The sequence below is a fragment of the Lipophrys pholis genome (assembly GCF_963383615.2).
Source record: "Lipophrys pholis genome assembly, chromosome: 22".
In the NCBI taxonomy this organism is placed as follows: Eukaryota; Metazoa; Chordata; class Actinopteri; order Blenniiformes; family Blenniidae; genus Lipophrys; species Lipophrys pholis.
The window spans coordinates 14,636,337-14,648,565 of NC_137644.1; the positions used below are offsets into that span (position 1 = coordinate 14,636,337).

Below are 12,229 nucleotides of genomic sequence, written 5' to 3' on the forward strand. Positions count from 1 at the left end.
CAATCAAAATCCAGAAATCCTCGATGGCAAAAGCGAAAAGCAAAACGTTACCTATATGTTATATGAAGCTTCATATCTATATAAACATACAAGCAGGCGACACTATTTTTCTCCACAGCATCACCAGAACCCACTCGCCCATTAAACACTGAAGTGGATCCGACTCACAAGGACTCTCCGATAATTACACTCCACCTCCGACTAAACGACTGAATGTACGTTAAACCCCGGCGCTCGCTGGTGACAGACAAAGGCGGTTTTTGTAAATATGATGACACGTATAATTTGACATTGTAATGGGTTTTGAACGTTTATCCAGAGCTGCTATGTCCAGGTCTGTGCTCCCTGAGCGAACACATCGAGAAACATGTGAATTCTGTGGCTCAAAGCTCAAAGTTTTTTCGAAAAAAAACATCAGTGTCGACTTAAATGTACACACAAGTGTATACATGTTTGTTTTTGGCGTTTTTTTTAACATAGAAATACCATTTCAAAGGAAAACATTTTCCAAAATGTCAGACTAGATTCCGTACACCCTGCGGAGCATAACGACATTGTGTATTTTCAACCACGGTGCTCTCGGTCTTTATTTAGCAAATCAAGATAACACTCCAAACCCCCACTCAACATCCAGTTTTAACAGGATCTTGTGTACCTCACATACTTGAAGAGCCGCACAATTTCTCGGCGAGCCGGCCGGACATCACTTGGCTTGGCTTTGTGGCATTTTTCTATGAATCCCGAGTCTGACAAACACGCGCGGTAAATACGCGGCGAGGTAAATAAACCAATCTGCCGAAAAGACCCGTCACTCGTCCTCGTCTCCCCGTGACGCACCGAGTGAATCACCCAAGCAAATTCCGTGTCAGTTGCGAGCAAAGATGTCATATTCCATCCCGCCGGGCATCAAACGTAAACCCCCCGAGTCGCGCGCGTGTAAATAAGAAGCACGTAAACATGACATTTCTGGTTGTGGCGAACATTTGGGCCCTGCGTCCCCGTCCCCCCCCGCCGCCGCCGCCCCCCGTCTCATCTCCTGCAGCAGTGATATGTAGACCCTATTACAGCATGTAAATGACCCCCCGCCGCGCCGCCATCCTGAGGTATGTGTGACACACACGCTCAAACGTACGCGGCGGAAGTTGTACACAGTACAACAATATCAATAGGCGTGTGTTTGCTGCTTGTATCTGTTCAAAGGTGCGTTGTGTATGTTAGACCTCAGCTGTCAGTTTAGACGGAGACGTTCCCTTCTTCCTCGTCGGAACGTCACATCAATAAGAACAACTTCAAAAGAAAAAAAGAAAATGACAGCGAATTCTCATTGAGCCTCGACGTCTTTCACTTTCTATAGAGTGAAGTTAAAAGTGATTCTTCTAATTCCAACCATTGCCTTAATAAGGTTTGATGAATAATGCAACAGTATTTTACAGTCTGATCGCAAGTCGTTATAAACAAAACCACATCTGGGTTGTGAGTTTGGGTCTCGATGAGCAGTCAATTAAACGGACAGAGGCTCTGTGTTTGGTTTTCGTATGAAGACAATCCATCATATATCTTATAAGGGATAGAGTCGCGGTAGGTTAGTTAGTTAGGTTATCTCCAATCGATTCCAGTTTAGGCGAATTAAGTCTGCATATTCTTGCAAGTCTTGTATTTCTCTCACAAGTTAACTTAAGACTTAATTCATGCTTTCAGGCAATTTTGAGTGTGTTTGGTTGTTTCTCTCTCTTGTTTGTCCTGTCCCACACTGGTGACCTGCTCATGGTGTATCCCTCCATGATCATGAGTTGATAAAATGATATTTAAATGATGGATGTATAAATGTATTATTTTGATTGTTTCCATTTGCCCCTGTCCAAGATGTACACTGATATTAATCTACTAATTGTTTTTTTTAGCTTACTCCAATAGTGGCACTGAAATGTGGCTCTTTTCTTCTGTAAATGTCTCGGTTCTTGTTTGACGATGCCATGTTGACGTCCCAACTCTGTTTTCGGGTAAGAACTGTCCAAAAGATCAAGCTCTGAAGCCCCAAAGAGCTCTAATGGCTGCACTGGATGGGACAGCCTTGTTCCTTTCTTTCATCATGAATGTGCTCCATCGGGTAACACCCCCCTCCCACCCACCCCCACACACACTCACTCATCTCTCTGCTTCAATATTTGGTTCTGCAGGAAAAAAAAAAAAAAAAAAAAGGCCCACCTTAGCAGGCTTTCTCTTTCTGCCCATGACAAACACAGAGACAGGCGCGCACAGTCGTACATTTAATTATTCCACAATGTCCCCGTTTCCTCTCATCTTCCACTCAGCCCACTCCAAATGCTGGAGGTCACGTATTTATTTTAAATAGTTTCTCTCCCGGCTGCGCTGGCACAAAAGAAATAAAAATCTGTTATTTATTACGATATAAAACATGGGAAAATGAAACCTTGGAGGACGGACAATATTGAATCTTTCAACATGCTGGTCAATTCAAGCCTTTGTCTCTCCTCTCCCTGGGGACCCGGACTGTTACATGTTGCGTTTAAGCACACAGGTCAATAAAGCTAATTGATAAGCTCTCATTCAGATATATAGTGATGAATCGAGGATACTTCTGGTGCAATGAATCAAACTACCTCCGGAGCCATGAATGGATATTTCTATGCCCGATCTAATGGGAATAAGCATAAACTGATGCATTGCAGCCAACGCCATGCAGTGTCACCTATATGGCTGATTATTGGTCCATCACCTCCACTTTATGAGCTCCTCAGAGCTGAGGCAGGACCGCAGGTATAGGAAAGTCATAGATTATTGGCAAGCCCATCGATCAGCCTGAGGCAGCATTAGAAACATATCATCAATCTACCTCAAGTTAGATCTTTAGAGCCAGCAAGATCCTACTTTATTAGTTAAAAGAAAAAGAAACAGGAGATTTTGATGAATTTATGTTGGTGAAAGAAAATATCTTAAGTCTTTCAAGGACATTTAAATTTTAATCTCATAACCTGCTTATTGAAGTTTATCAAAATTACTTTTTTTTTTTTTCTAAAAGAAGTCACTATTTCATTATACATTTCACTCATGAAAAATAAATCCCCCTCATGTATTTCCAAAACTTTAAGGATCCTCTTTTTCTGAAGGCACTGGCAGACATGTGAAAAAATGCTGCCCTCTAGTGGTTAGAACAAACACATTCGTTGAACAGGTTCTACAAACAGGAAACAGTCTTTAATGTAAAAAAAAAAGAAAAGTAAAACACAAAGAGTCACAACATTAGGATTTAAACCCTTAAAGTCCAAAATACATTCGGAGGTGCAAAAACAATTACAAGAGGAATAAAACTAAAATAACTTTGGCATCAGGAGGAAATTCATAGCTTATTCGTATATTCAACAGCAAACTGGGATGTTTGTTTGCAGCTCGTGCATCACATGTATTTCCAGCACATGTGTTGTCATTACATGCATGTAAAAAAAGTACATAGGTTCACATTTTTAATAACAAAATCCATAAAGTATGTTAAGTAAGAAAAATAAAGGTGGCTATGTGAAGCCAATCACAGTCACAGCGACTTAAGTTATAAAAACATTTTTAAAAAAGAAAGAAAAGAAAACCCGTACGAGAACGACAACGTGTCAGCCTGCCTGGTCTGCATGTTTTAATACAGACGAGATTCACTGACGCTAAACTACTGCAATAATATTCACAAGGTCAGCGATGGAAAGTGGGGAAACGACACGAGTTCATTTGCCCGACCTTTGTTTTGACAAAAAATGTGCTTCGTCTGCACTTTTTCCTTCCAACGACTGCCGCCCGTGATTTCTGAAAATTGAGAAAAGTGGTCCTGTGCATACACAAAAACTGGGACCTGAGGAAGCCCTTCGTCCAGTCCTGATGTCTCTCTTGATGAGAGTGCTTCTCAAGGTTCAACTAATTCTCCAATATGGAAAGTCAAGCGCTTCTCTTCCAAACCTTTTACACGGTTTCCAGTCAGTAACCGGAGGCACTGACAGAGTGACTGCGTGGAAGAGACAATAAGAAAAACATGAACGAGTCTGTAAAATAGAAAAGCTCGCATATAATAAAAAAAACAAAAAACCCTGCAATAAAACAAGAGGGTGAGGAAAATCCGGAGTGACTCGGCAGATGAGTTTTAGTCCTTGGCTGGGAAAGCAAATGGCCGCCGCTCTACTTGATTTCAGGGATTTACGTCACACTCTTACCCAAAGCAATTTACAAAGTGGAGAACAGTTATTAGTCTCAGTCCGAGACGATCCCAGATGTCTTAAGAGAGCTTCCAGCAGCTGCTCTCCCAAATAACCCCAAAGCCTCTACTCATCATTCGTCTGCAGTGTGGAAGTGGTTTGCCCGCAAAACCCCGTTTGGTCCGCGTCGATGTCAAAAAATAATAATAATAAAAAAATAAAAAAAACTTCTGTTACAGCTTCAGCTGGCTTTGAAGATGAGCAGTTCAATTTCTTGCTAAAGCCTGTTCAAAAAAATGTTGTTTTTTTTAAAAAAAAAAAGAGGCTCCGTTTGGTCGCTGTCCTTCGTTTTGGTCACCGTCCGTGTGAAACCTTTCTGCTGAGGTGTGTCAGGCTGTGCGCCAGCCGCTTGGTGAGGAGTGTGTGCGATTTGCCACAGTAGGTGTGTGTCGTCTCTAAGAGTCGCTCTTCTAAAGGGTCCAACAAAGAGGTCAGTGGGTCTGTGCCGAAAGCGTACTGCAACGACAAAACAGGTCGTTAGTCGGAAGTTGAACCTAAAAAAAAAAAAAAGTTTTTAAAAACCCCTCACAGTTTATACATTCAATCTCGCATATTAATTCAAGGACAACAAAAGCCTTTTTTCCGTATCCAAAGTGACTTCACGCTGGCATGCTGGAGATGACTTGCGTTCTTTCGATCTCGGTTTCTTCAAAAAGCTGCAAAAATAAGCTTTCGCAGTAGCCGGTAGGTTCGGAGGAGCTGAAAGATGAGCAGCTGAAAAATCCCAGATTGTAAAATCCCAACCAACCAAACCCCCCCGAGGACGAGTCTCTCGGCTCCCCGCTGCTCCTCCGGAATTGATCAGATTCTCTCGGTAAGCAAGCAAAGTGGTGCTCTGGGCAGCGCTCCAGCTTGAAAGATCTCTTTTCCCCCGGATAAATAAATTAAAAAAAAAAAAAAAAAAAAAAACTTAAATCCATAAGGCATGCTGGACTCATGTGGGACTCGGGAGTCTGATTGGTCAGCCGGGCAACACATAAAGCGCTCCTGCGTTGCTGGGAGTCCGTTTTATGCTATAGGCTTACCGTCCAGTGATAACCGGGGATTACAGGAGAAAAATTTCATGTCTTCCCAATAATGAAGGGGCCTTTACAATGCTCCGAGGAAATCAAATGGGAATTACCTTTTTATTTTTTTTTAATGCCAGCTCATTTGCTTGCAGCCGGGTGTCTGATATTGGGTCACAAAGAGAACGGCGTCTTTACGAGCGCATACTTATACACACACCCGCCGGTCATAAACTCGCATTTACAGTTTGTGTATTGATTTTGTGCGGCTGATGGGGCACTGCTGCTGCACAGACTCCCAACTCCAAACCTACCACTGGCTGTAAAATTTAACTGCCGCTTCCCGGGCACAGCTTTTTTTTTTTTTTTTTTTTTTTTTTGTGGCGGCGGCGGCGGGAGGGCGGAGATGCTTTATGACGGACAGGCTGCGTGCGGTTGGTCGGTTTGGAGTCGTGGACAGGAAGCGGCACTCGGCCGTCTCGCCTCGCCGTCTCTTTGTGTGACGACACGGGACGCGGGCGGTGATTTACATGCGTTAGCCACGGTTTATTAGGAAATATTAACTGCTACAATAATGGACCCGGTTAGGAGATGAACCTAAAACTTTTACAGCGGATGGCTTTAGCTCGCCGCCGCCGACATCTTTACCACCCTTTGTTGCGAGCTGACATGGATGCATTAGTCATTTTATGATGATAGATTGTCAGCAGGCCTCGTGGTTAGTACTGTAATGGATGGATGGACGGTAAACACTGATATTTCCACTGTAAGTGAACGTGTCTCCGGTCCCATCAATCACCTGATGACACTGTTGCTACATGTTTCCATGTAAATGGCTCCATTAGTTCGGACTACTCCTGAAAGAAAGTTTCATCGTCCAACACTGAATGTAAGTTTGTAAGATGGACGTTGGTCTGGGTTGCTCACACGGAGCCGCCAGTGCGGCAGCGTCCTGTTAATCTTTTCACTACAGCCAATACCACGCGGCCTGAGGGCCGGCGGCGGCGAGAGAACAAGCTGAAACGGATGAAACTGCATGTCGGGAGATATAAAGATGACAAATCCATACTCCTGGATCCTCCTGGCAAACACACTTTAATCACAAATCCATAAACGCATTGCTATTAGGGAAAAGGGGAAAAAAAAAAAAAGTGCTGTGTCCTCTTGTGCAGCTGCTTCTGCCAGCACATATCGTACAGGTACACGTGTCCTTTTTGCCACAATTGATCCAGTCCAACAAAGCCAAAGTCTTAACTGCAGGCAATGGATAAGGTATGGATAAGCCATCACGCGGATTTATTGTCAATAGGAAAGCAATGAGAGTCCCGGCCTTGATGGCTTCATTAAGTAAATGCCACTTGTGTCGTCAATATCATTACACTGCTGGTAAGCAACCCATAAACATCCTCAAGGGGGGAATTAGCTTTCGTTTCCAGCCTTCTGCCGGAGATTTGTGCTCCCCCAGTGCAGACAACCTGAGGTCAGTGGCACTTTTACTGTTGGGTGGAGAGGGGGGGAGGGGGTGAGTCCCAATCCAAAACCTAATCTCACAGGGTAAAGAAAGAGGGCAGCAGGGGAGAGCAGGTGTGTCACGGGGGTTCACTGGCGGCTGGAAAAAGCGCCGGCTGCACTAAATTACACCCACAACACTGTGAGGGAGGAGCTGGTGAGCCTTTCTGAAACTTTGAAGCACCCGAGAGACTTCCAACTGGGGGCGTTCGCTCCCGTCTGACGCGTGAGACGGGAATGGAAAGTGAAGCGCGCCGACACCTGTGACGGTAACGCGGCAGCCGAGTGCCTCCATCAGAAGAGAATGAGGCCGCCTCAATTACGCTCAGCGGGCTGCAGTACTAACCCGCAGTTTGCTCTACTACGGTAAATTACAGCCAGACTTTTAAGATTTTAATTTAGTGTGAGGGACATTAAAGCTCCGCTCCTTTAACATAGACATTTAAATGAATGATTTTGGTGCAGGAAAGCCAGACGTGTCTCTCGACATTAAAGGCTGTACCAGAACAATTTCGATATTTATACACCCGCAACTGCCTCGTCTCCACTTTTAGCTTCGGTTTTGTGTTTTACTGCAGCTAATCCTTCTGGTCTAATCAGCTCCACAACACGCCGGCATCAAATTAACAAGCCCATAGTGTGCACTGTAGCTCAGTTCACGGACCCTTAATATTCAAAAATCACCCACACACTTGTGGACGAGCACCCCGAACGTACCAACCTTCTTAATGGCCTCGTAAACAGCCCGGAAAGCAGGTTGTTTGTAGTCGTGGTAGACGCCTCTGTTTCCATGCAGGATGTATATGCCGTCCTCCTCGGCGGAGGCGCAGTTGCTGCCGTAGATGCAATGATCGGGGCGATAGTTCCACTGGCAGGGAAACTCCAGCAAGGACTCTGGATGTTGGGATACACTCGTGTCAGCAAACCGGTGTGACGATCTGGGAGTTACGACTTGTGGCAAACATGACAGACTGAATATCTAACGGCGACACCGGCGTTAGTGTTTCTGTGGATTCTTACCAGGGTTGTAGTGGAAGATTATGTTGAGAAGGTCCTGGTCTCCCCAAGTTATGTTCAGCTTGTATTTCTGGAGTAAAGGCATGAGGAGCTCCTCCCAGCGCAGCCCCACTGATGTCATGTCATTCTGTTCATGCAAACGAGCCCATGTAACTATACAAAACCCACATGTCTCTTGAATATCTTGGAATGGTTTCACAGAAGCATTAAAACTTGAGATGAAGTTGATCTCCTTCATTCGCCTGAGTGCATATCAACTGCAATGAAAGGGCGACACCTGGTGGCCTTTAGGATAAATACACACAAAAAATAAAAAAGTGTTGGCAGAATTCAGCCTCACCTTGAAGAAGGTGCTCCTCATTCTTGTCATGTTCATGAGCATGACCCCCGAGTTGACGCCCGTCCTGCCGTAAAACGGGTGGCGGGCGAAGCGGTTGTACCAGGCGATGCGAGGCTCCTCGTGCTCCGGAGCCATGGCGGCCAGCTGAGAGGAATTGAAGCGGGACAGGAAGCCCCACAAGTGATCCACCGGCTGCAGGAAGACGATGTCCGAGTCCACGTACACGACCGAGTCCACGTCCTTTAAAATCAGCTGCAGGGACACGACACCGACGGAAAGGTCACTGAAACGCTCCCGTTGATAGTAATTAGAGATCATCACCATGGCGAGGTTCTCTTTATACACCCACAGGAAGGAAGAGCCTCTGAGAAGCGCAGGGTTTGAAGAGCTTCTTCCACTCCGCTGCGTTCTCACTGGGGAAGCTGATGGCGTACACCGAGTAGTTGAATCTGGAGCGGATAAAAGTGGGCCACGACTCCAGCTGGAAAACACACACACACACACACACACACACACACACACACACACACACACACACACATATTCAATGCCATTGCCTCTGTAAGACTATGTGTGAACACGTCTCGCAACGACTAAACAAATCCTACTGGTGGAATAATTATGTTGAAATGTTAATGTTTGATAAGTTGTGATCCTGGGATTGAAAACGCAGCATCTAACAAAGAAAAAATACATAAATAAGTACGATTTTTTTAAAGAAACATTCAAGTTTCGACACGATTTTTTTCTCAATGCATGTAAAAATGACTGCAGACATCAGATTTATAGTCAAAATTGAAAGTTTATTGCTCTGATTGTCCTCAGAGTTAAAATGCATATAAACAATCTTCAAAATAAAAAGTAAATGAGGCGCCATCATTCAACAAATTCAAGTTTTAACCCCGGTTTAAGTAAAAGTGCAACAGCAACCACGGAAACCCACAAGGAACGGCAGAACAGAACATGAAAAATGCCCAAAAATCTGTTTTAACTACAAATTCGATTAATTGATTAAATCTATTTTTTGGCCCAGCCCAAAAACAAAAATTTTTTATTAATTTTTTTCTACTCACAGCTTCCATGAAACTCGCGTGGAGTTGATCTTCAGCGAAAATGTGCACGTAAAGGCTCTTGATGCTGAACAGCACGGCAGACTTGATCATGGTGACGGTCTCCTCCAGCCTCTCGCCACAGGCCACCACCGCCAGGTGCATAGCGGGCTCGGGGCTGCGCTGACCGCCGGAGCCAACAGCCTCCATCTGGCCCTGCTGACGCACGATGTACCTGGAGGAAAGGACGGAGACCAGTTCCAATAATTCCGCTTTGCTTGTTCGAATTCATCGCCTTGCTTTCCAACGCGACCGGAAACACACGGAGCTTTTCTACCCAAGAGCAACGACTGTTTAGTCTGCGCTGAACTACGGGTGAAATTACAAGGTTTTCTTATAAAGGCGGTTGGTAAATCGATTAAATTAATAGAAAATATCCAAGCTTCTATCACAGGGGTGTCAAACATAAGGCCCGTGGGCCAAAAAGAGGCTCGAATCCGGCCCACCAATCAACCGATTATGAAAATGTTCTATTTTTTTTTTTTTTTTAAAAGAAGCTTCTGAAGAGTAGTGCACACCACATCAGAGACCCGAGCTGTGATATCAATGCTGCTGTGAAGGAGAACAACCTAGATCTTAGCAAACTACTCAAAGTCATGTTGTCAGGGTGAATTTATAAAAACATGCAGCAGCTGTCGGTGTCGTTTTCTGGACCCGTCACTGTATTTTGCATCAGAAAGCTTCATTACATTTATGCTTTATGTTGAGGCTGGAGTCATTTTCCATTGGAATTGTTTGGTCTTGCAGAAATATAGACATTTTCACCCACGTATACTCTTTAAAAGTTTTCAACTTAAAGGTTATTATGGCTCCATTTTATCAGTCTGGCCCACTCGAGGTGAATTCGGGCTTGTACGTGAACCCTGAACTAAAATGTGTTCGACACACGTTTTTCATGTCAACAAAATAAAAGTAATTAACGTCACATGGCAACTCTTGGTTTTGTAAACAAATAAAGCAGGTATTTTTCTCTTACAACACAACACGTACTGACTATAGAAAGCAGATCAAAATGTTTGATTAGTACTGGATCGCATTACACACTCAAATAGGTATCCGGAGATACTACTTCATTGCAGTAATGTAACGCGTTACTTGGAAAACATTCAAATCTCTATCAGATGAAGCACAGCGCTGTGCTTTGAGATTGTTTAGGATGTTTCTTATCAATAAACAATAAGCGGACCTGAGCAGGTAATCGATTACTATCCCATTTCTCCACATTAGCTGTTTGTCATCCACCTGAATGGGAACCAGCGTCACATTCCTCCACATCACAGCTGTTCCAGAAAACATCCCCCCCCCTGCTGCTACCATCTAAAATGCAATCAATAGCTTTAGTAGTTTGTTTTTTTCAGCTTCGTCTCAGGAGAGATGTTTCATTCTTGATCGTACCGGTGGTACCAGTGCGCGTCTCGGGGCCCGGTCTTGTCCGCGGCCCCTCGCCTGGCTCCGGGGACTCTCGGTGGGAAGAAGCCCCTCTTCGCACCGCTCCCGGCGACCGACACGTCCGAGGAGAAGAGCTTACTGTAGACAAACAGGCCCGAGAACACGGCGAACACCGTGCACAGCATCAGTGCGCGCATGTAGCGCCGCATGATGGAGTTTGTAACTCGCAGCTAAAGTCATGACACAGACAACGAGCGTTTGTTGGGAGACTGCCGTCAAGCCGGAGGCCGAGGCCGCGCGCTTCCGGCGAGCGCTTACAGAATAAGACTCGAGAGCAACGTGCGCGAGTGGCGCCCTCTGGTGGTGCTGCAATGAACTGCAAATACTTATCCTGCGGGATTCGGGGTTTCTGCACGTATTCTTGCGATTTAGGGGGAACAGTTATCCTCGTGTGGGTGTTTATAGAATGTGAAAGAAAACTGGAATGCCAGAGGAAAAGGAGAACATGCAAACTCCATTCATATTTGAGTCCAGAGTGCTCATGACTGCACCACCACCCAGATCATGACAAATCATTTAACCACCATCCAGCTGAGATAATATAGATAGCACTGCTACTCTTTTTTTAATAGTTTTCCCCATCGACAACATTGTTTATGTGTATCAGTTTGCCTTCTTTAAAATGTTAACTATTTTATGCAATGACTTAAGTATGAACCATTCATTTATGTATTGATTTTCATGTTGGATGATTTTTTTATTTCAGGGTTTAGTGCACCAGGTCACATTTGCAAACAGATTGGTTTGTCGTGGCTCATGAATTACAACGAGCCAAGATTAATTTTTTTTTTTTTATTTCTTTAAAGTCTTCAGATTGAATCAATTATTATCCCAGGTTCTCTTCAAACGGCCATTCCTTAACAGTATATCCTTGTCATAATAACTTTCTGTCGGTCTCACGCCTTCTTCTCGCCACTATTTTTATGCTTTTCTTTCAAAGGCGTCAGCACTCCTCTTCCTGCCCGCGTCTCCGCGTTGCCGTGGGCTTGACGTTGAGCGACTCCGCTCCAGGCTCGCCAGCAGAAGGTCGAGACCCTGGATGGGGGAAGGGTGGGAGCAAGAAGCAAAGTTGATTCCTCCTCCCCGTCTCCCTCCCCCTGCTTCGGGCTGTGTGTCTGCAGCAGCCTTCAATGGGTTGCACCTCTGAAAAGCTCCATTCAGCCTGGCTTTAAGTGACTAGTCGCCTTTATAGAGGTGGCTGCTTTATAAAAAAAAAAAAAAAAGGCAGACCTTAATGTCAATTGCCGTTTCATTAAGTGTGGGAATCTGGTGTTTGTGACTGGCATCTGATTGAATTAATTAAAGTGTATACATGACAGTGAGTCATTGATGGCCACAACTTGTAAGAGGGTATACGTCATAAACCTGCTGTCCAATAAAGTACACATTTAAAATGCAGCATCCCTGTAAAAAAAAACAACTTCCAAAACCCTAAGTACTCACCAGATGGGACGAAAACACACACAGATAACACGAAGTATGTTTCCAAAGAATCAAAGAAAATGTCAAACTGTGCATGAGAAAATGCCTTTTTTCTTTTTTTTT

The 12,229-nt window shown here is 44.5% G+C and overlaps 1 protein-coding gene across 1 annotated transcript; it reads right to left on the reverse strand.

Moving 5' to 3' along the window:
- Positions 1 to 3,196: 3,196 nt before the first annotated feature.
- gxylt1b (glucoside xylosyltransferase 1b) lies at positions 3,197 to 10,910 on the reverse strand. The gene is made up of 7 exons (XM_080492081.1): positions 10,631 to 10,910; positions 9,200 to 9,410; positions 8,476 to 8,607; positions 8,127 to 8,378; positions 7,790 to 7,913; positions 7,491 to 7,663; positions 3,197 to 4,709 (listed from the first exon to the last, which is right to left on the reverse strand). Exons 1-7 carry the CDS (start codon positions 10,831 to 10,833, stop codon positions 4,548 to 4,550), a joined length of 1,257 nt encoding a protein of 418 aa, XP_080348207.1. The 5' UTR covers positions 10,834 to 10,910; the 3' UTR covers positions 3,197 to 4,547.
- Positions 10,911 to 12,229: the final 1,319 nt, after the last annotated feature.

Bases quoted from the DNA above. Each gene is read 5' to 3' on its own strand.
- gxylt1b (XM_080492081.1), bottom strand. From the start codon at position 10,833: ATGCGGCGCTACATGCGCGCACTGATGCTGTGCACGGTGTTCGCCGTG. The intron at 7,914-8,126 runs GTGAGGCTGAAT...TTGCATGAACAG, and splicing joins TGAGGAGCACCTTCTTCAAG to AATGACATGACATCAGTGGG. The intron at 4,710-7,490 runs GTTGGTACGTTC...TTGTCGTTGCAG, and splicing joins TTTACGAGGCCATTAAGAAG to TACGCTTTCGGCACAGACCC.